The sequence below is a fragment of the Coregonus lavaretus genome (assembly GCF_964263955.1).
Source record: "Coregonus lavaretus genome assembly, chromosome: 8".
Classification (NCBI taxonomy): Eukaryota; Metazoa; Chordata; class Actinopteri; order Salmoniformes; family Salmonidae; genus Coregonus; species Coregonus lavaretus.
In genome coordinates this window covers 32,880,773-32,907,725 of record NC_139995.1, presented here as the reverse complement: position 1 = coordinate 32,907,725, position 26,953 = coordinate 32,880,773, and the positions used below count along the sequence as shown (strand labels likewise).

At 41.3% G+C, this 26,953-nt stretch overlaps 1 protein-coding gene across 1 annotated transcript in view; it reads left to right on the top strand.

Annotated features, from left to right (window-relative positions):
- rad18 (RAD18 E3 ubiquitin protein ligase) overlaps positions 1-26,953 on the top strand; it is a 79,231-nt gene that overhangs the window by 25,999 nt on the left and 26,279 nt on the right. The window contains exons 10-11 of the mRNA XM_084167986.1: positions 8,108-8,248; positions 16,370-16,541. Coding sequence (XP_084024112.1) covers positions 8,108-8,248; positions 16,370-16,541 — 313 coding nt within the window. The remainder of the gene's footprint in view (positions 1-8,107; positions 8,249-16,369; positions 16,542-26,953) is intronic.

Sequence of the window (26,953 nt, the reverse complement as noted above, 5' to 3'; positions counted from 1 at the left end):
AGCGCCAGGTGGAATAGGCTGTATAGGATTCGTAGTTCTTTGACTTTGTGCGATTCATTTACCAGCTATGAAACAAAACGTTAGAAATACTTTGATAACAGCTACTGCAGCATTTATTTTACTATAAATGTGATCGTACTTGACTATTTGTATGAAATGCTCGCACTTTGGAGCCCTGACCACCGCCAACGTGGCTGGTGAAATTGACATCTTACCCGCCAATGCTAAAATCTACCTGCGGGTGTTAATTTTAGGCTCTGATCCCTTCATTGATTTCATTTGACTATTTAAAAAAACAATACAAGCACAAATGTGGAGACAATTCATTTAGACTTTTTTTTTTTTTAATAACAACAGAAGTTTAAAATGTATTTCCATTGTGGTCCTCATTCAAACATCAAACATGTTACACATTTACAGCTGACCCACATGAAAAAAAACTATAGTACACTATGGTCTAAATACTTTAGTATTACTATTTATATACTATAGTATTTGCTGCAGTGTTTTGCAGACTTTACTGTAATATTCACTATTGTTTTTGTGGACATGACTGTAGTATACTATAGTGATGGGAGAAAAATCGATAGTTACATATCGGGATATTCTTTTTGACAATATATCGTATCATTTGGACAATATCCCAATATTATTTTTGCGCTAGATGGCTGTACCTGTACCAAAACTCCAGTATTTTTCCTTCATAGATTGTTCTCCTTTTTAAATAGGGAGACTGATTAAAACTCGTTTTCTCATGGCTCTCTTGTCCCGCTGCAGCAGACATATGATGAGCAATTAATTTGTTTGGAACATCGAATCGTAATAAAATAAGTATCGAATAGCAAAACATATAGAATTGTGAGAATCGTAATAAATATTGTATCGGCACCTAAGAATCGTGATAATATTGTGAAATCCCTGGCAATTTCCGGCACTAGTACACGATATAGTATTCACTGTAGTGTTTTTTGCAGACGTGACTGTAGTATTTACTGTAGTGTTTTTGCATACATGACTTTAGTATATTGTAGTAACACCTGCTGAATAGGGTTAGTTAAAAAGGCACAACTACCAGACTACGGCAGTTACTGTTTAATGAGGGGAACACCTCAACCAGAACATAAAACACTGGTTCGCAACAGGCCACCTATTGAGTTGGGTCAACAGTTCTGAGCAATGCAATGGACCAGACAACACCTTAACAAAATATAAAATATTTATTACAATTGTAACATCTAAACGTTAGACACAGGTTCTATGCTCATTAAAGGAAATAGTACAGTGGCAGATATAAGAAATGTAAAAAATACAGTACCAGTCAAAAGTTTGGACACACCTACTCATTCAAGGGTTTTTCTTTATTTTTACTCTTTTCTACATTGTAGAATAATAGTGAAAACATAAAAACTATGAAATAACACATACGGAATAATGTAGTAACCAAAAAAGTGTTCAACAAATCAAAATATATTTTATATTTGAGATTCTTCAAAGTAGTCACCCTTTGCCCAGTAGCAGCAGGCAAATGTTAGCACGAAAGATACAGACTGAGAGACTAGGATTCCGTAATGATTTGCCTGTACATTTCATAATGTTGTGTTCTTCTAACAGGCCTACATGTTGTTTGGTCTGTTGTTTAAGACAGTCGCTAAGATGAAACTTGGCTGTTATTGTTTCAAACACTATTATTTGGGATGTAGCAGTCAGGCTAGGAAGCATGCTAACGAGATACAGTAACTCTGTGTTATAGAAGGTACTCGTGATAAATACAAAACATTTCAGTCAGGCCCTATCAGGAAACAACCCCTAGTTCCTGCTGCCTAGACACTTGTGGCGATTCAGAAGGATTGGATATACAGTGGGGAGAACAAGTATTTGATACACTGCCGATTTTGCAGGTTTTCCTACATACAAAGCATGTAGAGGTCTGTAATCTTTATCATAGGTACACTTCAACTGCGAGAGACGGAATCTAGACCTGCACAAGGCTGGGATGGGCTACAGGACAATAGGCAAGCAGCTTGGTGAGAAGGCAACAACTGTTGGCGCAATTATTAGAAAATGGAAGAAGTTCAAGACGACGGTCAATCACCCTCGGTCTGGGGCTCCATGCAAGATCTCACCTCATGGGGCATCAATGATCATGAGGAAGGTGAGGGATCAGCCCAGAACTACACGGCAGGACCTGGTCAATGACCTGAAGAGAGCTGAGACCACAGTCTCAAAGAAAACCATTAGTAACACACTACGCCGTCATGGATTAAAATCCTGCAGCGCACGCAAGGTCCCCCTGCTCAAGCCAGCGCATGTCCAGGCCCGTCTGAAGTTTGCCAATGACCATCTGGATGATCCAGAGGAGGAATGGGAGAAGGTCATGTGGTCTGATGAGACAGAAATAGAGCTTTTTGGTCTAAACTCCACTCGCCGTGTTTGGAGTAAGAAGAAGGATGAGTACAACCTCAAGAACACCATCCCAACCGTGAAGCATGGAGGTGGAAACATCATTCTTTGGGGATGCTTTTCTGCAAAGGGGACAGGACGACTGCACCGTATTTAGGGGAGGATGGATGGGGCCATGTATCGCGAGATCTTGGCCAACATTCTCCTTCCCTCAGTAAGAGCATTGAAGATGGGTCGTGGCTGGGTCTTCCAGCATGACAACGACCCGAAACACACAGCCAGGGCAACTAAGGAGTGGCTCCGTAAGAAGCATCTCAAGGTCCTGGACTGGCCTAGCCAGTCTCCAGACCTGAACCCAATAGAAAATCTTTGGAGGGAGCTGAAAGTCCGTATTGCCCAGCGACAGCCCCGAAACCTGAAGGATCTGGAGAAGTTCTGTATGGAGGATTGGGCCAAAATCCCAGCTGCAGTGTGTGCAAACCTGGTCAAGACCTACAGGAAACGTATGATCTCTGTAGTTGCAAACAAAGGTTTCTGTACCAAATATTAAGTTCTGCTTTTCTGATGTATCAAATACTTATGTCATGCAATAAAATGCAAATGAATTACTTAGAAATCATACAATGTGATTTTCTGGATTTTTGTTTTAGATTCCGTCTCTCACTGTTGAAGTGTACCTATGATAAAAATTACAGACCTCTACATGCTTTGTAAGTAGGAAAACCTGCAAAATCGGCAGTGTATCAAATACTTGTTCTCCCCACTGTAGGTATAAGCAAGATGGCAATAATGCAGTGAATTGGGAGCCTTGGGTTTTGCTAATAACTCCACCTTGCCCATTGATTGGCTGCTTTTACCTATCCCTTTTGGATCTACAGAAGTGTCTAGAGTTCAGGAACCACTAGGGATTGTTTCTGGATTGGCATAATCTCATGTACTGTATCTCTTGTAATCGAGGCATATTGGCTACACAAATGTTTTTATTTTTAAAGTGTTTGTCAAAGATTAGCTCAGATTGTGATAAATGCTCAACATTTTACCTCATTCCCTCAGCCAGTCTCCTCTCTTTGGGTCTTGCTGACAGGACCACCATCCTGTTAACAGGGCCTGACTTCACACCCTAGGAATACCAAGGGGCACTTAGATCCTCACATTCACATCACTCATTTATATTATTCATATTAGCCTTCAATAACCATTCACACAACCTTACCATTGTTCTTGGCTTGTGCCACCTCTGCTCACTCTCAGTGCAACTATGGACAGGGGTAACCCCACCAATCCCAAGTTGACAGTAGTGTGCTGTCTGGTAGAGCAGTGCAACTGTGAGGTTACACAAACTAGGCCTAGCAACACAGGAGCAGCGGCAGTGGGCCAGGATGAGCTTTGTGCTTGCTATATTCATCCTACTCTCAAACTGTGTGGCTTCTCGGATTTCCTCATTGACCTGTAACAAGTTGCCCTCACACTGATCTCTCCTGTCACAAGATCTTTGCTGGAAACTGAGAAATACAAATAAAACAACTTATCCTTTTAGAAAAATTACTGAATATCAAAATCAAGGGGAACTGACACAACAACAAATGGGTAGTTTTAAACCCGCTAGATAGATAACTAAGAAAATGATGTAAAGTATAGCTAGTGAGATAAATTGCAAATGTTAGTCAAGCAGAGACAGAGCTTGCAGCTAGCTAGCTAGCTGTAAATACTCACCCTTGTAGTTGTTGATGTAACTCGACATGTACAGCTTAAATCCCTTTTCTTTTTTACTGTTTGAAGCAACAGCTGATCCTCTCACGATATTGGGAGCCACGTCAAACATGTCATTTCCTGGAGACAGTCCTCCTGCTACTGAGGAAGATGTACTCCGCTTTGAGTCAGTTAGTCTACAGGAAAAAGCAAGGCAGCAGTATGGGTCTTCAACAGATGCTGACAGGATGTCACACAGATAGTAGTTGGAACAGATAACAGGTCTTGAGCTCGTTTAGATGTAAATTACTGGTTTGATAATGATCAGTATTTGTCCATGCAACTGTCATTTTTTCATTACAGCTTAGACTCGAACTACAGCCAAAGAAAGTGCTTTGCCGCTCTGGGGCTGCATATGAAACAGATTTTTTTTGGCACAAACCTTTGATAGCAGGCATTGCACGCATTAGAGTTCGCTCTGTACATAGAATGTCCCTGTCTACGAAACAAACAAGTGATGGAAGTTAATTCAGTTAAACTATAATTTGCTTAATGTAGACTAATATGCAGAATGAATGTCAGAATTAAATATGCATGTCTTGATTTCAAACCCAACAAATAGCTATGAGCAGGAATTGTATTGACATCTAAATAGAGCAAAAGCTCTGGCCAAAACGAGATTAGTCACGGGCAAGTAAGTAATCAACCCATGAATTGTGTGTATTCTCCTTGGCTTTCTGAATGCTGCTCTAACTGGGTGGTGTAATATACTGAAGTCTATTTTCATTCCTCCAAAGATATTCAAATATTACACGCAATCAGACCACAGTGACCTTCCAATAAAACTTGGGTTCTTTGACCTTCATTCAGTAGCCACACTCAAGACTCTTCAAGGTGGAAACCTGTCATAGCCACGTCAGAAACAGTCCTTAGAATAATAGTTTGATTCAGCCACTGGTCTTGTAGGCCTAATCTGAGTAAAAAGAAAAATGAGTGTCTTTTGTAATAAATATTTATACCTCGGAATCCAAAACACAATGATAGCCCTCTTCGTTCTTGCTTTGTAAAGTCCTGCTGATAAGCAAGCAAACGGGTAAAATTTTTCAGTGTTCTGCCGCTGAATATCCCAGGTTGGTGAGCCTGGTGAATCTAATTTACTGTACAGTACATGTGCAAACAGAACAGTACTGCTGAGTCAGGGTTCGGGGAAAGGAGGCGGCGTGAAATGGAGGCCTAATTCGGACCATGCAGCGGCACATGCACGCACACTCCTCAATTCCATCCTGGAATGTTTGGTGCCGAAAGAATGGCCTAAGCAGCTGCAGTATCTATCCACTATGTTCTTCGATGGGAGAACTCTTATCTCTTGTCTGGTCTTGTCTTATGGGGATTTATTAGAGTTATTTTAGAGACTGGTTTACAGTACAAGATGTTATATAGATCAGAATGAGATTTTATTTAAAGCAGATTCCAGGGGGTTAGGAATTAGGGCTAGGAATTGCCAAGGACCTCATGATACGATATAATCAAGATACTTAGGTGCCGATATGTATTGCGATTCTCACGGTCCTCACGATTCTATATGTATTGCAATTCAATACTGTGATGATCCAAAACTATTGCTCACCTTATGTATGCTGCAGAGAGCCATGAGAACTTATCAGTCATGGAAATAAAAGTGCTGAAAACAAATTGGCTACCTATTTAAAAAGAAGATGGAGAACAAGCTATGAAGGAAAAATACTGGAGTTTTGCTGCTGGTACAGCCAACTAGCGCAAAAATAATATTGCGATATTGTCAAAATGATACATCGTCAAAAATAATATCCCGATATGTAACTGTATCGATTTTGTCCCCATCACTACTATCCATAGGATCTGCTTTAGTCAGATAGTCAGATCACAATAGATGAGTGGAGGTCAGCTGTGCTCTGGCTGAGAGAACACAATGTCCTGCAGAATACGGCTATAACAGGCATGGCAGAGGAAGGGAATCTCATGTTGAAATCACTTAACTACACAGGCGGTTGTAATGCAATTCTGTCCCGGTGCGTGTTCTCTGTGTGATCTGGACTACTTTGGGCCTAAGTTGTATTGACAGGACACGTATGGTATGAGGAGTTTAGTTTGCATAGGAATGAAACTGTCCTTTCAGTTAAATCTGGAACCAGGTATGAGGTCTGAGCAGAAATATGTTGTCCTTTTTTGTTTCTCTCAGATCCATTGTTTCGCCATAACAGCCCTGAAATTGCGATTCCATACTCTTGGTTTTACATTCTCTGGAGTTTGTGCTCAGTTCTATTATTGTATTTTTTACCCCCCCACCATATTTTATGTTTTTGTTCTGCTGAACTGAACCCATCTGTTTTGGCCCTCTACTTGAATCCCTTCTGCAAACTTGATCCAATAGCTTTGTCTGCCTAAATCGGCCAGTGTTTTGATGAGTTTGTTTCTCCAGCAGGAACTTGTGATTTTATTTCAGTTATCATTAGGATCTGCTTTAGTCAGATAGTCAGATCACAATATATGAGTGGAGGTCAGCTGTGCTCTGGCTGAGAGAACACAATGTCCTGCAGAATACGGCTATAACAGGCATGGCAGAGGAAGGGAATCTCATGTTGAAATCACTTAACTACACAGGCGGTTGTAATGCAATTCTGTCCCGGTGCGTGTTCTCTGTGTGATCTGGACTACTTTGGGCCTAAGTTGTATTGACAGGACACGTATGGTATGAGGAGTTTAATTTGCATAGGAATGAAACACTGTCCTTTCAGTTAAATCTGGAACCAGGTATGAGGTCTGAGCAGAAATATGTTGTCCTTTTTTGTTTCTCTCAGATCCATTGTTTCGCCATAACAGCCCTGAAATTGCGATTCCATACTCTTGGTTTTACATTCTCTGGAGTTTGTGCTCAGTTCTATTATTGTATTTTTTACCCCCCCACCATATTTTATTTTTTTGTTCTGCTGAACTGAACCCATCTGTTTTGGCCCTCTACTTGAATCCCTTCTGCAAACTTGATCCAATAGCTTTGTCTGCCTAAATCAGCCAGTGTTTTGATGAGTTTGTTTCTCCAGCAGGAACTTGTGATTTGATTTGAGTTATCATTTGACCGAATCTGCGTAGGCTGATAAGCTCTCGGAGAGGCCTTTTTATGGAGCTCTCCCTCGTCAGTTGAAATGTCATATTAGTAAAACCCTGAGTGTCTTTGTCTTTTGCTATTCAAAACAAAAACCTCCCCCCAAACCTCCCATGACACACTGTCCTTCCCCATCACTGCAACTGGATATAGGGCTGTTCTCAACAATGTACACAGAGAGGGCCCCTAAATTCTAACTCCCACCAGGACTTACATTAACATTGTCTCTCTTCCAGAGCACATGCCTCTAGTTATAATATACAGTGCATTCAGAAAGTATTCAGACCCATTTACTTTTTCCACATTTTGTTACGTTACAGCCTTATTCTAAAATGTATATGACTAGGGTGGCTGGAGTCTTTGACAATTTGTAGGGCCTTCCTCTGACACCGCCTGACACCGCCTGGTATAGAGGTCCTGGATGACAGGGAGCTTTTAGCTCAGTCTCTTTCTCATGCAAATGGCGGGAATTTGGGCCTTGTCGGGTGTGTGAAGAAAATCCTTTGCGTCTGACTCGTTAAAGAAAAGATCTTTGTCCAGTACGAGGTGAGTAATCGCTGTCTTGATATCCAGAAGCTCTTTTAGGTCATAAGAGACGGTGGCAGAAACATTATGTACAAAATAAGATACAAATAATGCAAAATAACACACACAGTAGCAAAATTGGTTAGGAGCCCGTAAAACTGCAGCCATCGCCTCCGGCGCCATATCATCTGTGTGTTTTTCTTCGAGTGTAAAAGGGAATCGAAATGCAGGTCTCCCGCTATGGAATGTTCAGAAACAGGATATGTCTGCCTGGGTGTGTGACTGAGTATGTGCATGTCTATACTCTTTGTGCCAGGCCTGGCTTCTCACCCCTCCTTCTCCTCTGTCTTGCAGGGAAGCTGCATAACAGTGAGTTCTCCTGCCTTATCGCCCAGGTCCGGGGTCGCCTGGAGACGGCGAAGAAGAGTGAGATGAAGCAGGAAGTGAGGGATGAGGGAGGAGAGGAGGACCAGGGAGTGGGCTCCAGCTCTGCAGGTACCACCGTAACCCTTATTAGCATTCCGAGGGGATGAAACAGGAGGGTTAGCACCGTCACCACAGGAGATCTTAAAGCCCCCAGCCTTCTCAGAAGAGCTCAGTCAATAAGCAACTTGCAAAATAATAGAGGCGCAGGGCTGGTTCCTGTATGTCGTACCCTCTCTGTATTCCTGATCAGGGGATTTGCTATCACAACCTTCCCATCATCATTCAGCCCCAGACCTCTCTGATGGCTCCTCTTCAGGTAGTCACTTGATTAGGGCTGTGGCGGTCACCAAATTTCGTCAGCCGGTGATTGTCAAGCAAATACAGTGAGGGGAAAAAAGTATTTGATCCCCTGCTGATTTTGTACGTTTGCTCACTGACAAAGAAATGATCAGTCTATAATTTTAATGGTAGGTTTATTTGAACAGTGAGAGACAGAATAACAACAAAAAAATCCAGAAAAGCGCATGTCAAAAATGTTATAAATTGATTTGCATTTTAATGAGGGAAATAAGTATTTGACCCCTCTGCAAAACATGACTTAGTACTTGGTGGCAAAACCCTTGTTGGCAATCAGAGGTCAGACGTTTCTTGTAGTTGGCCACCATGTTTGCACACATCTCAGGAGGGATTTTGTCCCTCTCCTCTTTGCAGATCTTCTCCAAGTCAATATACTACAGTCATGTATGCAAAAACACTACAGTAAATATTACAGTATACTACAGTCATGTACATGAAAACACTACAGTAAATACTACAGTCATGTCCACAAAAAACACTACAGTGAATACTACAGTCATGTCTGCAAAAAACACTACAGTGAATACTATATCGTGTACTAGTGCTGGGAATTGCCAGGGACTTCACAATATTATCACGATTCTTAGGTGCCGATACGATATTTATTACGATTCTCACAATTCTATATGTTTTGCTATTCGATACTTATTTTATTGCGATTCGATGTTCCAAAAAAATTAATTGCTCATCATATGTCTGCTGCAGCGGGACAAGAGAGCCATGAGAAAACAAGTTTTAATCAGTCTCCCTATTTAAAAAGGAGAACAAACTATGAAGGAAAAATACTGGAGTTTTGGTACAGGTACAGCCATCTAGCGCAAAAATAATATTGGGATATTGTCCAAATAAGACGATATATCGTCAAAAAGAATATCCCGATATGTAACTATCGATTTTTCTCGCATCACTGTAATATACTACAGTCATGTCCACAAAAACAATAGTGAATATTACAGTAAAGTCCGCAAAACACTGCAGCGAATACTATAGTATATAAATAGTAATACTACAGTATTTAGACCATAGTGTACTATAGTTTTTTTTCATGTGGGTCAGCTGTAAATGTGTAACATGTTTGATGTTTGAATGAGGACCACAATGGAAATACATTTTAAACTTCTGTTATTCAAAAAAAAAAGTCTAAATGAATTGTATCCACATTTGTGCTTGTATTGTTTTTTAAAATTGTGAAATAAAATCAATGAAGGGATCAGAGCCTAAAATTAACACCCGCGGGTAGATTTTAGCATTGGCGGGTAAGATGTCAATTTCACCAGCCACGTTGGCGGGTGGTCAGGGCTCCACAGTACGAGCATTTCATACAAATAGTCCGATCACATTTATAGTAAAATAAATGCTGCAGTTGCTGTTATCAAAGTATTTCCAACATTTTGTTTCATAGCTGGTAAATGAATCGCAAAAAAAGGCCAAGAACTACGAATCCTATTAAGCCTATTCCACCTGGCGCTGCAACACTGCCTGACTGGGGGCTGTGCGCAAGTGAAGAGCTGAGTGAAAGATTCCATTTTAGAAGCACTGTGCACAGGCATAAAAGTTGGGTCTAATTTACTTGAAACTAAAGTCTACTGAAGTTGTGTTTCTTGGCTATTTACGTTGTTTTGTTCACAAGCTACAGTGAGGGAAAAAAGTATTTGATCCCCTGCTGATTTTGTACGTTTGCCCACTGACAAAGAAATTATCAGTCTATAATTTTAATGGTAGGTTTATTTGAACAGTGAGAGACAGAATAACAACAACAAAATCCAGAAAAACGCATGTCAAAAATGTTATAAATTGATTTGCATTTTAATGAAGGAAATAGGTATTTGACCCCTCTGCAAAACATGACTTAGTACTTGGTGGCAAAACCCTTGTTGGAAATCACAGAGGTCAAATGTTTCTTGTAGTTGGCCACCAGGTTTGCACACATCTCAGGAGGGATTTTGTCCCACTCCTCTTTGCAGATTTTCTCCAAGTCATTAAGGTTTCGAGGCTGACGTTTGGCAATTCGAACCTTCAGCTCCCTCCACAGATTTTCTATGTGATTAAGGTCTGGAGACTGGCTAGGCCACTCCAGGACCTTAATGTGCTTCTTCTTGAGCCACTCCTTTGTTGCTTTGGCCGTGTGCCATGGTCTACCCCACCCCCCCAAATTTTTTTTTAAATAAAATAAAGTGTATTGTAAAGTGGTTGTCCCACTGGCTATCATAAGGTGAATGAACCAATTTGTAAGTCGCTCTGTATAAGTGCGTCTGCTAAATGACGAAAATGTAAAATGTAAATGTGTTTTTTGATTCATTGTCATGCTGGAATACCCATCCACGACCCATTTTCAATGCCCTGACTGAGGGAAGGAGGTTCTCACCCAAGATTTGTTGGTACATGGCCCCATCCATCGTCCCTTTGATGCGGTGAAGTTGTCCTGTCCCCTTAGCAGAAAAACACCCCCAAAGCATAATGTTTCCACCTCCATGATTGACGGTGGGGATGGTGTTCTTGGGGTCATAGGCAGCATTCCTCCTCCTCCAAACACGGCGAGTTGAGTTGATGCCAAAGAACTCGATTTTGGTCTCATCTGACCACAATACTTTCACCCAGTTCTCCTCTGAATCATTCAGCTGTTCATTGGCAAACTTCAGACGGCCCTGTATATGTGCTTTCTTGAGCAGGGGGACCTTGCGGGCGCTGCAGGATTTCAGTCCTTCACGGCGTAGTGTGTTACCAATTGTTTTCTTGGTGACTATGGTCCCAGCTGCCTTATCATTGACAAGATCCTCCCGTGTAGTTCTGGTCTGATTCCTCACCGTTCTCCTGATCATTGCAACTCCACGAGGTGAGATCTTGCATTCAGCCCCAGGCCGAGGGAGATTGACAGTTCTTTTGTGTTTCTTCCATTTGCGAATAATCGCACCAACTGTTGTCACCTTCTCACCAAGCTGCTTGGCGATGGTCTTTTAGCCCATTCCAGTCTTGTGTAGGTCTACAATCTTGTCCCTGACATCCTTGGAGAGCTCTTTGGTCTTGGCCATGGTGGAGAGTTTGGAATCTGATTGATTGATTGCTTCTGTGGACAGGTGTCTATTATACAGGTAACAAACTGAGATTAGGAGCACTCCCTTTAAGAGTGTGCTCCTAATCTCAGCTCGTTACCTGTATAAAAGACACCTGGGAGCCAGAAATCTTTCTGATTGAGAGGGGGTCAAATACTTATTTCCCTCATTTAAAATGCAAATCAATTTCTAAAAAAATTTACATGCGTTTTTCTGGATTTTTTTGTTGTTATTGTCTCTCACTTTTCAAATAAACCTACCATTAAAATTATAGACTGATCATTTCTTTGTCAGTGGCAAACGTACCAAATCAGCAGGGGATCAAATACTTTATTCCCTCACTGTAACTGCTGGTCTCACGGGAATTTACTGTTAATTAACATAGAGACATTTAGCATCTCCTGGCTTCCACACACAGCCTACAAGCCGCTGATGCAGACCTTTGGAACATCTACATTTAAAAAAGTCTAATACATCCATGTAATATAGCCTACACCATCACAATAAATCCATTATTTATTTTATGTAGTCTATTTCAGAAGAACAGAATAGCCTACTCTGAGTTGTCCTTATGTTAGGTCCCGATCTGGCTATGCCATATGGCTGTGGGCTACACAAGTTCATTTAGCAGACAAGATTTGCTTTGAATTCTGTGGCATTCTTTTATAGTATGAAGAAAACAATTGAACAAAGCTGAATAAAATAGAAAATACGATTTGAGGGAGTGCGCACATGCGGCTATTCTGTGTTGAGGGGTTAACAAAGAAATAGGTACTCCTATATTCTTAATTTAGTTATTAATGTAACTTCAGTTGTTCTACAAAAGTTGGGCTATATGTTTTGATTTTTAAAACATTGTAAGGCTGCATGATGCAACTCTAATGATGATTTGAAAAAAGTCACTTACATTTTACGTTTTAGTCATTTAGCAGACGCTCTTATCCAGAGCGACTTACAGTTAGTGAATACATTTTTTATTTTTTATACTGGCCCCCCGTGGGAACTTGAAAGGCATGAGCTCTGCTTTGTTTTTTTGCGCAGGCTGCACACACTTCATCAGTCTCTTATTCACATTTTGACAAGCACTTGATAATGCCTCGAATTTCCCAGCGGCATCCCCATTTGTGTGGCCGTAATGCACACAAAAAAAATCCATGCCTTTTGCAGCCAGTGGCCGTTGTGCCCTTGGGCTAAATATAATAATAATAATAATAATAATAATAATAATAATAATAATAATAATTCCCTGAGTGCTGCTTGCTCTGAAGTACCTCTCGCTCACATGGCTCTCCGTCACATGATCGGGTCTTTCTCACAGGCTACAAGTGAAGACAGACACATCGGGGACGCAACTGCGCGCGTCCTTCTCCAATTCCGAGGTGCATATTGAAGTTATTGGAAGAACTGTCCACATTTTACTTTTCGTCAGCCAACCAGATGAGTAGGCCTAACGAACAACAGTAGCACTAGCCTATGTCAATCTACTATCCCCCATAGTACAAAAGTTGACCTATTCTGTGCGAGAAATAAATATTCCAAACATAGTTTGGGACAGTTGTGGGATGCGATAGATCCCAAATTAATACAACCACTAGAATCAAAAAACCTTTTTTACCTAATGAGGCTGACGCAACAGATCAGAATGTTTAGCTTAAAATGTTGATCAACTATTAGGCTATTTCTTCACATTATAAGCGCAGCAATGCGCACACGGCAGTAAGATATAATCGCAAATGTTCCAATAGCGGGAAAACACCATTCTCAAAAGTGACCGCAAACGTGATTATGCATGTAATGCTTTTATCATAAAGGTGCATTTTTATGGTGGAAATTATCTTCCCCAAACTTGAAACTCACGTGCTGCGCATGTATGCCAGTTAGGCTCTACACCCCTTGTAAAGCGGATTAATGTGCTTAATTTAATTTATTTGGCCACTTTAGTTGTGATACAAACCTTATCAAAACATATAGGCCTATAGGCTAGGCTACATGAGGTGTGCGACTATGATTCGAAAAAGTCACACAAAAAAAGCATTGATTCTTGCCTTAAGCTGGGCAATACAGTGGGGGGAAAAAGTATTTAGTCAGCCACCAATTGTGCAAGTTCTCCCACTTAAAAAGATGAGAGAGGCCTGTAATTTTCATCATACGTACACGTCAACTATGACAGACAAATTGAGAGAAAAAAATCCAGAAAATCACATTGTAGGATTTTTTATGAATTTATTTGCAAATTATGGTGGAAAATAAGTATTTGGTCACCTACAAACAAGCAAGATTTCTGGCTTCACAGACCTGTAACTTTCTGGCTCGTAACAGACCAGCATTTCATGGTCCTGGAGTGGCCTAGCCAGTCTCCAGATCTCAACCCCATAGAAAATCTTTGGAGGGAGTTGAAAGTCTGTGTTGCCCAGCGACAGCCCCAAAACATCACTGCTCTAGAGGAGATCTGCATGGAGGAATGGGCCAAAATACCAGCAACAGTGTGTGAAAACCTTGTGAAGCCTTACAGAAAACGTTTGACCTGTGTCATTGCCAACAAAGGGTATACAGTAATCCCTCGTTTATCGCGGGGGTTACGTTCCGAAAATGACCCGCGATAAGTGAAATCCGCGAAATAGAAAACTTTTTTTTTTTTACAATTAGCAACTATTACATGTATACAAATACAGTGACTCACGTGTAGGCCGTTTCGTCGACATTATGGGTTTAGAAGATGTTCGAAATTACAAGATAATTTGGCCAACTTAATGTAAATTTGCCAAGCTGTTTTATGTACGTACACATAACTGCACGAGACGACAAAATGATAGCACAATTCGTAGCATGTTTTGATACAAGAAGCGGGAGTGAGTTTTTAGCGAATCAGAATGCAGAGCACAATGCACCAAAAAAAAAAAAAAAATGCATTATGAAAATCCGCGAAATAGCGAATCCGCGATAAGTGAACCGCGAAGTGGCGAGGGATCACTGTATAACAAAGTATTGAGAAACTTTTGTTATTGACAATACTTATTTTCCACCATCATTTGCAAATAAATTCATAAAAAATTCTACAATGTGATTTTCTGGAAAGAAAATTATAATTTTGTCTGTCATAGTTGACGTGTACCTATAATGAAAATTACAGGCCTCTCTCATCTTTTTAAGTGGGAGAACTTGCACAATTGGTGGCTGACTAAATACTTTTTTTCCCCACTGTATATCATTCTCAAATGATAGGCTAATATTGTCACCCATCAGACTATTCTTGATTTAATTTTGTCTTTACATATACTAAATAATATATGTGTGAAATTTGTTTTGATTTAGAATGAACCATTATCATGCACCTGTCTCGAAACAGGAGCAGTGGAAAAAATACATGTAATCTATGCACTGAAATAGCGAATGGAGGACGCTTTTCCCGTGGTAAATTTTCATGACAACCACTCCTGTTGTAAAGAGAAGCAATGTGCTTAATATTAGGAAAGTTGAGAAATAAATATAGTAGGCCTAGCTTATAGAAAGCTGATGGGATTCTCCTCTTTTTGATAGAGACCGTCACTCTTTTTTCTCACGCAATTGTATAGCCTATAGAAATGTTGCGCAACATGAGCTCATGGTCTCTCATGATTGTTTGATTAGATTTACGATTACATTTGCATTGATGTCAGAGTGATTAGAGGGTGCTGAATACCAGGCAGTTAGCAAGTTTGGTAGGCTGCTAATGACCATCAGCAGCATCAGAGCTTGGAGAATTACCTTGACTAAACGGTCGCGTGGAATTTGACTGCCTTCATGACTCGTGACCGCCGGTGTTTTGGTAATACGATCACCACAACAGCCCTAATCAGGGCCAGGGTTCAACATTACACCCTGCAGCATGGCCACAAGGCTGTTTGCGCCAATAGATTTGTTTTAATCCAATGCTTCTTCTTTATTAGGAGGCAGCTTATTCGAACCTCTATGACCCCAGCCAGCCCTCTCATATTGGCTCTGATCCGTGTTTTGTCATAGTGTTGTCTCAATGTGGGCATTAGTCATACCCCTTTTAAAGATTCATGACACCACCATACCCATGCCCTGTTTTTCATGTGGTGCAGGGAATTACAGCCCCAGAGTACAATTCATTATAAAAGACAATACACACACTGTTACCTCTGCATGTGTTGTTCATCTTTGGCACGCAAGCAAAGAAATAAACATATGCATTGCATAACATTTGGGAACATATTGCCACATGATTTATTATGTATATGATTTTTTGCTGACATGCATCACACCCAAGAGCTCTATTGGGATTCACGCCCAGTATGTCTTGAAAAAGGTCACACTTGGTCACAAAATGATGGTGCCTAGTAATTTGCAATGGAAGGCAAGACCTAGCGCCAAAACCAGCGCCGAAGTGATTGAAGCTAGTGGAGCTCGTCAAACAGAGCATGAACAGTGCAGGCTTCAAGTTGCAAATGATTGGCAATATGGAAGCAAGATTGACTAATCGCGGCTCGCTATAGCTTCCTGCCTGGGCTGGATTGGCTGTTGATACCTAGCACTACCTAGCATGCTGTGGGATAAGATATAATTTGACATGGATGACTTTAGCATCTATCACACAGTCTGCTCAAATCATGTGTACAACGTTAAAACAGGACCGATCCAGATTAAAAGCCATGACATGGATGTCAAGGACAGTTTCCCAGCACATATTCCTCATAGCTCATTTTCACCACTAAATTATTTTCTATCAGTTTTATGACTTGATCGTGTGTACAGTCCATGTTCTTTTCCCTCCTTCCTGTAGATAAGGCAGCAGAACAGGAACAGAGTGATCCCAGTCTCAGTGACTCAGAGGCCTGCTGTGTATTGATGACATCACCAGTGGAGGAGCCCTCTGAGGAGCAGCAGCAGCCTTCTGTTGTAGAGGTCATCTCCAGGTCACCCAGCCCCTGTCTCAGTGACGTGTCCATCAGCAGGTGAGGGAGCCCAGGAGATGGCAGAATTGAGTAGGGTGAAGTTGCATTTTCCCCGCTAATGGTTAAGGTTAGGATTGGGGGAGGGCTGTTGCGGTGGCCGTATTACCGCCACACCGGCGTTCACGAGTCATGGAGTCATGAAGTCAGTCAAATTCCATGTGACCGTTTAGTCATGGTAATTAGCTTCTCCAAGCTCTGATGCTGCTGATGGTCATTAGTAGCCTACTAAACTTGCTAACTGCCTGGAACTCAGCACTCTATTGTCCCTCTAATCACTCTGACATCAATGCAAATGTAATCAAAAATCTAATCAAACACGTCATGAAAGCCCATGAGCTCATGTTGCGCAACATTTCTATAGGCTATGCAATTGCGCGAGAAAACAGTGTTGGCCTCTATTAAAAAGAGGAGGATCCCATCAGCTTTCTATAGGCTAGGCCTTCTATATTTATTTCTCAACTTTCCTAATATTAAACACATTGCTTATCTTTACAACAGGAGTATAGCCTACCTGGCTGGCATGAAAATGAACCACAGGGAAAGCATCCTCCATTCGCTATTTAAGTGCAGAGATGACGTGCATTTTTTCCCCTGCCCCTGTTTCGAGACAGGTGCATGATAATGGTCCATTCTAAATCAAAACGAATTTCACACATACAGTGGGGGGAAAAAGTATTTAGTCAGCCACCAATTGTGCAAGTTCTCCCACTTAAAAAGATGAGAGAGGCCTGTAATTTTCATCATAGGTACACGTCAACTATGACAGACAAATTGAGAAAAAAAATCCAGATAATCACATTGTAGGATTTTTAATGAATTTATTTGCAAATTATGGTGGAAAATAAGTATTTGGTCACCTACAAACAAGCAAGATTTCTGGCTCTCACAGACCTGTAACTTCTTCTTTAAGAGGCTCCTCTGTCCTCCACTCGTTACCTGTATTAATGGCACCTGTTTGAACTTGTTATCAGTATAAAAGACACCTGTCCACAACCTCAAACAGTCACACTCCAAACTCCAGTATGGCCAAGACCAAAGAGCTGTCAAAGGACACCAGAAACAAAATTGTAGACCTGCACCAGGCTGGGAAGACTGAATCTGCAATAGGTAAGCAGCTTGGTTTGAAGAAATCAACTGTGGGAGCAATTATTAGGAAATTGAAGACATACAAGACCACTGTTAATCTCCCTCGATCTGGGGCTCCACGCAAGATCTCACCCCGTGGGGTCAAAATGATCACAAGAACGGTGAGCAAAAATCCCAGAACCACACGGGGGGACCTAGTGAATGACCTGCAGAGAGCTGGGACCAGAGTAACAAAGCCTACCATCAGTAACACACTACGCCGCCAGGGACTCGAATCCTGCAGTGCCAGACGTGTCCCCCTGCTTAAGCCAGTACATGTCCGTCTGAAGTTTGCTAGAGTGCATTTGGATGATCCAGAAGAGGATTGGGAGAATGTCATATGGTCAGATGAAACCAAAATAGAACTTTTTGGTAAAAACTCAACTCGTCGTGTTTGTAGGACAAAGAATGCTGAGTTGCATCCAAAGAACACCATACCTACTGTGAAGCATGGGGGTGGAAACATCATGCTTTGGGGCTGTTTTTCTGCAAAGGGACCAGGACAACTGATCCGTGTAAAGGAAAGAATGAATGGGGCCATGTATCGTGAGATTTTGAGTGAAAACCGCCTTCCATCAGCAAGGGCATTGAAGATGAAACGTGGCTGGGTCTTTCAGCATGACAATGATCCCAAACACACCGCCCGGGCAACGAAGGAGTGGCTTCGTAAGAAGCATTTCAAGGTCCTGGAGTGGCCTAACCAGTCTCCAGATCTCAACCCCATAGAAAATCTTTGGAGGGAGTTGAAAGTCCGTGTTGCCCAGCGACAGCCCCAAAACATCACTGCTCTAGAGGAGATCTGCATGGAGGAATGGGCCAAAATACCAGCAACAGTGTGTGAAAACCTTGTGAAGACTTACAGAAAACGTTTGACCTGTGTCATTGCCAACAAAGGGTATATAACAAATTATTGAGAAACTTTTGTTATTGACCAAATACTTAATTTCCACCATAATTTGCAAATAAATTCATTAAAAATCCTACAATGTGATTTTCTGGATTTTTTTCCTTCTCATTTTGTCTGTCATAGTTGACGTGTACCTATAATGAAAATTACAGGCCTCTCTCATCTTTTTAAGTGGGAGAACTTGCACAATTGGTGGCTGACTAAATACTTTTTCCCCCCACTGTATATTATTTAGTATATTTAAAGACAAGATTAAATCAAGAATAGTCTGATGGGTGACAATATTAGCCTATCACTTGTGAATTATATATTATCACTTGTGAATGATGCCCAACTTAAGGCAAGAAACAATGCAATTAAAAAAAAAAATTAAATCTCGAATCATAGTCGCACACCTCATGTAGCCTAGCCCATAGGCCTATATGTTTTGATAAGGTTTGTATCACAACTAAAGTGGCCAAATAACTTTTTAAAATCCGCTTTACAAGGGGTGTAGAGTCTAACTGGCATACATAAGTAGCGCTTGAGTTTCAAGTTTGGGGAAGATAATTTTCACCATAAAAATGCACCTTTATGATAAAAGCATTACATGCATAATCGCCTTTGTGGTCACTTTTGAGAATGGTGTTTTCCCGCTAATGGAACATTCGCGCTTATAGCCTACTGCCGTGTGCGCTTTGCTGCACTTATAATGTGAAGAAATAGCCTAATAGTTGATCAACATTTTAAGCTAAACATTCTGATCTGTTGCGTTAGCGTCATTGCGTAAAAAAAGTTTTTGGGATGCTAATGGTTGTATTAATTTGGGATCTATCACATCCCACAACTGTCCCAGGCTATGATTGGAATATTTATTTCTCACAGAATATAATAGGTCAACTTTTGTACTATGAGGGAAAGTAGATTTACATAGGCTAGTGCTTTTGCTGTTCGTTAGGCCTACTCATCTAAAGTTACATTAATAACTAAATTAAGCATATAGGAGTACCTATTTCTTTGTTAACCGCTCAACACAGAATAGCCGCATGTGCGCACTCCCTCAAATCGTTTGGAGAAAATATCCTTTCTATTTTATTCAGCTTTGTTCAATTGTATTCTTCATACTATAAAATAATGCCACAGAATTCTAAGCAAATCTTGTCTGCTAAATGAACTAGTGTAGCCCACAGCCATAAGGCATAGCCAGATCAGGACCTAACATAAGGACAACTCAGAGTATGCTATTCTGTTCTTCTGAAATAGACTACATTTTCTTCATATCATGTTTCTTTAGACCTGTCTAAAATAAATAATGGATTTATTTTTAAGGTGTAGGCTATATTACATGGATTTAGTAAACTTTTAAAATGTAGATGTTCCAAAGGTCTGCATCAGTGGCTTGGTGTGGAAGCCAGGAGATGCTAAATGTGTTTGTTAATGAATGGTAAGTTACCGTGAGATCGACCAGTTATTTGCTTGACAATCACCGGCTGACAAAATTTTGTGACCGCCACAGCCCTAGGAGGATATCCTGAATTTGATCCTAGATCTGTACCTTGGGGAAACGTTATCCTGTGCAAGCTGAATAGCTGATGCTCCGCTCCTCAACAAGCAGACATTTTACATGTCTTTTCAGGGTTTCTATGTGTCAGTGCGTCACACTTCTCAAAACAGGAGAGCTGTCCTGTGCGTAGTATTACTGAGAAATGTTGAATGAAGCTTAAATTGGACTCCCAGCAGGAGTATTTTGTTGGTGCTCACACACAGCTCAACATGGGCCTCTGGAAATAGTTATATCAGGATCATACCCCCACAGCCTGCCTGCACTATAGCCCAGAATAGTTCAAATTGACTTTACTTTAGAAAGACGCTCCAACGTGGGCTAGTTGAATACTAAAGTTACTGTACTTGTTGAACATACCACTCTGTTCAACATGTTTCATTTTGTCGTTAAATAATAAGGTTGGTAGCAACATGTGGAAATCTGTTGCACCTCAAGTCGACCTATAAAATCCAAAATGCAATGCTCTCTCACTGGGCAAAGAGTTTGCTTTACAAAAAAACTGAAATGAAGTTACCTCTGGTTCGTTCAGCGATTCCTATGGGGAAATCAATTGAATGGGAAAGAATAGGGTTTTGGGATAAATGCCGAAAATAAGGTCTGAGGTAGAGGGCTGCATTCCCGCTGGATGCCCGTGGAACATTTCAGCACGGTCAACATTTTTCATGCTGCGGTTGGGAGTGGGCAGTCAGACTGACAATTTTGGGATTAAAATATTTTTGTTGTCCCGCAGATTATTTGGAAATGGTCGTCTTTCTGCATTGTATGTGTTAGCCTACTTATTGTATTAAAAGCACATCTTTGTCACATTATTCACACACTTGCAGAATTTGCTGCTTGAAGTTAAGTAGCCTACCTCTCCTTTCCTAGTTGGGCTTGTGAGATCAAGTGTGCCTAGTAATAGTGTGGTCTCAATAAAATAGAGTAGGCTGACTATATTTTACTACAGTGTCTGTAAATAAATATGGATAATGGAAAAAAGTGGAGGGCGCTCAACCAACGTCAGTCAAGGTGCAATAAAAAAATGTGATCATCATTGAACAGGAAAAGGCGCAACGCGTGCATAGGCTACCATGGTGAGCGAGCGTGGCGCATTTTGATTTTCATTAAATATTTATTACCCATTTATTTGTCTCTGCCTGCAAATAATCCTAAAACGTAGGCCATATCCTATATGCAAAACGTAGCTCAAGAGAAAGTGCAAGTGTCCGATCTCATAATTCTTGCTGCTTCCAGTTCAGTAGCCATACAGTGAGGGAAAAAAGTATTTGATCCCCTGCTGATTTTGTTCGTTTGCCCACTGACAAAGAAATTATCAGTCTATAATTTTAATGGTAGGTTTATTTGAACAGTGAGAGACAGAATAACAACCAAAAAATCCAGAAAAACGCATGTAAAAAATGTTATAAATTGATTTGCATTTTAATGAGGGAAATAAGTATTTGACCCCCTCTCAATCAGAAAGATTTCTGGCTCCCAGGTGTCTTTTATACAGGTAACGAGCTGAGATTAGGAGCACACTCTTAAAGGGAGTGCTCCTAATCTCAGCTTGTTACCTGTATAAAAGACACCTGTCCACAGAAGCAATTAATCAATCAGATTCCAAACTCTCCACCATGGCCAAGACCAAAGAGCTCTCCAAGGATGTCAGGGACAAGATTGTAGACCTACACAAGGCTGGAATGGGCTACAAGACCATCGCCAAGCAGCTTGGTGAGAAGGTGACAACAGTTGGTGCGATTATTCGCAAATGGAAGAAACACAAAAGAACTGTCAATCTCCCTCGGCCTGGGGCTCCATGCAAGATCTCACCTCGTGGAGTTGCAATGATCATGAGAACGGTGAGGAATCAGACCAGAACTATACGGGAGGATCTTGTCAATGATCTCAAGGCAGCTGGGACCATAGTCACCAAGAAAACAATTGCTAACACACTACGCCGTGAAGGACTGAAATCCTGCAGCGCCCGCAAGGTCCCCCTGCTCAAGAAAGCACATATACAGGGCCGTCTGAAGTTTGCCAATGAATATCTGAATGATTTAGAGGAGAACTGGGTGAAAGTGTTGTGGTCAGATGAGACCAAAATTGAGCTCTTTGGCATCAACTCAACTCGCCGTGTTTGGAGGAGGAGGAATGCTGCCTATGACCCCAAGAACACCATCCATACCGTCAAACATGGAGATGGAAACATTATGCTTTCGGGGTGTTTTTCTGCTAAGGGGACAGGACATCTTCACCGCATCAAAGGGACGATGGACGGGGCCATGTACCGTCAAATCTTGGGTGAGAACCTCCTTCCCTCAGCCAGGGCATTGAAAATGGGTCGTGGATGTGTATTCCAGCATGACAATGACCCAAAACACACTGCCAAGGCAACAAAGGAGTGGCTCAAGAAGAAGCACATTAAGGTCCTGGAGTGGCCTAGCCAGTCTCCAGACCTTAATCCCATAGAAAATCTGTGGAGGGAGCTGAAGGTTCGAGTTGCCAAACGTCAGCCTCGAAACCATAATGACTTGGAGAAGATCTGCAAAGAGGAGTGGAACAAATTCCCTCCTGAGATGTGTGCAAACCTGGTGGCCAACTACAAGAAACGTCTGACCTCTGTGATTGCCAACAAGGGTTTTGCCACCAAGTACTAAGTCATGTTTTGCAGAGGGGTCAAATACTTATTTCCCTCATTAAAATGCAAATCAATTTATAAAAAATGTTATGTTGTTATTCTGTCTCTCACTGTTCAAATAAACCTACCATTAAAATTATAGACTGATCATGTCTTTGTCAGTGGGCAAACGTACAAAATCAGTAGGGGATCAAATACTTTTTTCCCTCACTGTATGTGCGTGATCAGGTGCGGTGTGGTCTCAATTAAATGGAGTAGGCACAGGGCAGTTATCTTTCCAAGGAAATAGAATATTAGGCCCGGGCTGAAAATCAACTTTTTCACATTATGTTTTTTTTGTGGCGGCAGGAGAATTAATGAAGACGCAACTTGAATGAACTTTGATTGCTTTTATTTTGAATTTTTTCATTGCAAAAAGTGACGAGAGGTACCGGATCCGGCCAAATAGGTTCCGGAACAAAACAGTCCAAAACAGAGAGGTGCCGGATCCTGGTCAAATTAAGCACTGACTTAACCATTTTAAACTTCAATGGGTAGGGACATCCCATTATATACTTTGTCATGATAATATACACTACCGGTCAAAAGTTTTAGAACACCTACTCATTCAAGTGTTTTTCTTTATTTTTACTATTTTCTACATTGTAGAATAACAGTGAAGTCACATGGAATCATGTAGTAACCCAAAAAGTGTTAAACAAATGAAAATATATTTATATTTGAGATTCTTCAAATAGCCACCCTTTGCCTTGATGACAGCTTTGCACACTCTTGGCATTCTCTCAACCAGCTTCACCTGGAATGCTTTTCCAACAGTCTTGAAGGAGTTCACCTGGAATGCTTTTCCAACATTCTTGAAGGAGTTCCCACATATGCTGAGCACTTATTGGCTGCTTTTCCTTCACTCTGCGGTCCGACTCATCCCAAACCATGTCAATTTAGTTGAGGTCAGGGGATTGTGGAGGCCAGGTCATGCAGCACTCCATCACTCTCATTCTTGGTCAAATAGCCCTTACACAGCCTGGAGGTGTGTTGTGTCATTGTCCTGTTGAAAAACAAACGATAGTCCCACTAAGCCCAAACCAGATGGGATGGCGTATTGCTGCAGAATGCTGTGGTAGCCATGCTGGTTAAGTGTGCCTTGAATTCTAAATAAATCAGACAGTGTCACCAGCAAAGCACCCCCACACCATAACACCTCATCCTCCATGCTTTACGGTGGGAAATACACATGTGGAGATAATCCATTCACCTACACTGCGTCTCACAAAGATACGGCGGTTGGAACCAATTTGGACTCCAGACCAAAGGACACATTTCCACCGGTCTAATGTCCATTGCTTGTGTTTCTTGGCCCAAGCAGGTCTCTTCTTCTTATTGGTGTCCTTTAGTAGTGCTTTCTTTGCAGCAATTCAACCATGAAGGCCTGATTCACACAGTCTCCTCTGAACAGTTGATGTTGAGATGTGTCTGTTACTTGAACTCTGTGAAGCATTTATTTGGCCTGCAATTTCTGAGGCTGGTAACTCTAATGAACTTATCCTTTGCAGTAGAGGTAACTCTGGGTCTTCCATTCCTGTGGGGGTCCTCAAGAGAGCCAGTTTCATCATAGTGCCGGATGGTTTTTGCGACTACACTTGAAGAAACTTTCAAAGTTCTTGAAATGTTCCGTGTTGACTGACCTTCATGTCTTAAAGTAATGATGGACTGTCGTTTCTCTTTGCTTATTTGAGCTGTTCTTGCCATAATATGGACTTGGTCTTTTACCAAATAGGGCTATCTTCTGTATACCCCCCTACCTTGTCACAACACAACTGATTGTCTCAAACGCATTAAGAAGGAAATAAATTCCACAAATGACCTTTTAACAAGGCACACCTGTTAATTGAAATGCATTCCAGGTGACTACCTCATGAAGCTGGTTGAGAGAATGCCGAGAGAATGCCAGGAGTGTGTAAAGCTGTCATCAAGGCAAAGGGTGGCTATTTGAAGAATCTAAATTTAAAATATATTTTGATTTGTTTAACACTTGTTTGGTTATTACATGATTCCATATGTGTTATTTCATAGTTTTGATGTCTTCACTATTATTCTACAATGTAGAAAATAGTAAACATTTAATGAGTAGGTGTTCTAAAACTTTTGACGGGTAGTGTAGACCGATGGATGTGTTCTAGACAAGTATGCCCATACCATCTATTGGTTGATTTGGCGATCTGGAATGCAGGTAATTGTTTTAAAAGCGTTATGAAATGTCATAGTTTGTTATTCCCTATCTCTAGTGACAAGAACATTAATGTGATGACGCATTACTACACGATTTCCTTATTTCACAGACAAACCACTTAGAAGTTAAATCATGGTTGAAATAGTTATTTTACCCACTCATAGAACATAGACTATTACCTAATTGCCAGGAGGGTTCATTTCTGAAGTGGGTTATCCCTTTAATTTATTCAATATGCATAGGCTTGGAGTGGTGGTGGGTTTTGTTGAAGTTTCCATAGAAGTGGTACTGAGCTCTCCGCAGGTGTTGGGTGTTTAGAGTGTCTCTGAAGAGACCATTTAATGCAGTCTTCTAATCATAGAAAGGCCATCTTAGGGAGGTGCATACTAAGCGTACTAAAAGCAGGGCCTTGTTTGGTTTTGATTGAATGTTTAGGAGAGACTCATTACTTCCAGCTTTCTGCCCATTATGGGATAAATCAGGGATGCTCACAGCAGCTGTTAGGAATAGATTGATCCAATGTATTTGCTTTTTTGTGGTTCTCTCCGGTTTTTCTTTCTGGTGAATCTCATTCCCTCTGGGCACTACTGCAGATTCTTCTGCCTACATTTGCTTTATTGATTTTACTTTTAAGTTGCGCTCCCCAGACATGCATTGATTTACTTCCATGAGCAGAGAGGAGAGTAATATAGCAAAGAGCATGCAAAAATAACACAAACAGTGAGTAGGCATAGGCTTCAACAATTATAGCCAGGTGAATAAGGCCAACTTAGAGCTGGAATCATTTGAACTTAGATAGCCAGCTTAAGCTTCTGCAAAGTACTATTTCCACAGTCAGTATTAAGCCCTCAGTCATTGTGTTACATCAGCTCTCAGTATATCTGCAGTGCATCCAAGCAGGGTCTAAGCAGTCACATCAGGACACAGCCCGCAGGGAACACACAGGAGGGCAGAACGCCATCATGCTTGGAGGTGTATGTCCTGCAGTCACAGCAGATAGACACACCCTGATGTTCTTCACCACTCTCACTCTGTCTGTCTGTCTGATACCTGGTCCACAGAGCATGGTACCAACTACAGTAGGATCCTGTCAGGTCTTCCATCAGGGTTGTGGTCATGCTACACTCTGCATGACAGGGAAGTTTAGACTGTCTCTTCCACAACATTTGGAGACTGAAAGTTAAAATAAAAGAGAATGTGTAAATGTTAGCCTTTTGGCCTTCGGTAAGAGTTTATAATGAGGGCCTAACACATTCATCAAACATGAAGACGAAACCGCTTCAGTGTTGAGAGAGTAATGACTGAGTTCAAAGGCCAGCTTAAGCCAAGGACTTCCTCTTCAATCTACTTATGAGCAGCATGGGCAACACAATGTAAGATAAAGATTAACTTTACCGATACATTTCTCTCAGGGATGTACCACTGTATGAAGATAAAACCAAACAACAATTTAGTGAAATACACTCAGTGGCCAGTTTATTAGGTACTCCACCCCGTTCACGAAAATGGTTCACTCCTACAGACAGTGAGTCACATGGCCGTGGCTTGCTATATAAAGCAGGAAGACAGGCATCAAGGCATTCAATTACTGTTCGAGAATGGCAAGAATCGTGCAAGCTTGCAGGCGGGCCACAAACAGATGCAGAACAGTATCTCGGAATGGACAACTCGTCGATCCTTGTCACGGATGAGCTATTGCAGCAGATGACCACACCGTGTTCCACTCCTATCAGCTAAAAACAAGACAAAGCGGCTCCAGTGTACACATAATCACCAACACTGGACAATTGAGGAGTGGAAAAACATTGCCTGGTCCGACGAATCCCAGTTCCTGTTGTGTCATGCTGATGGCAGAGTTAGGATTTGTCGTAAGCAGCATGAGTCCATGGCCCCTTCCTGCCTGGCGTCAATGGTACAGGCTGGTGGCGGTGGTGTAATGGTGTGGGGAATGTTTTACTGGCACATGGTAGGTCCCTTGATACCAATTGAGCAA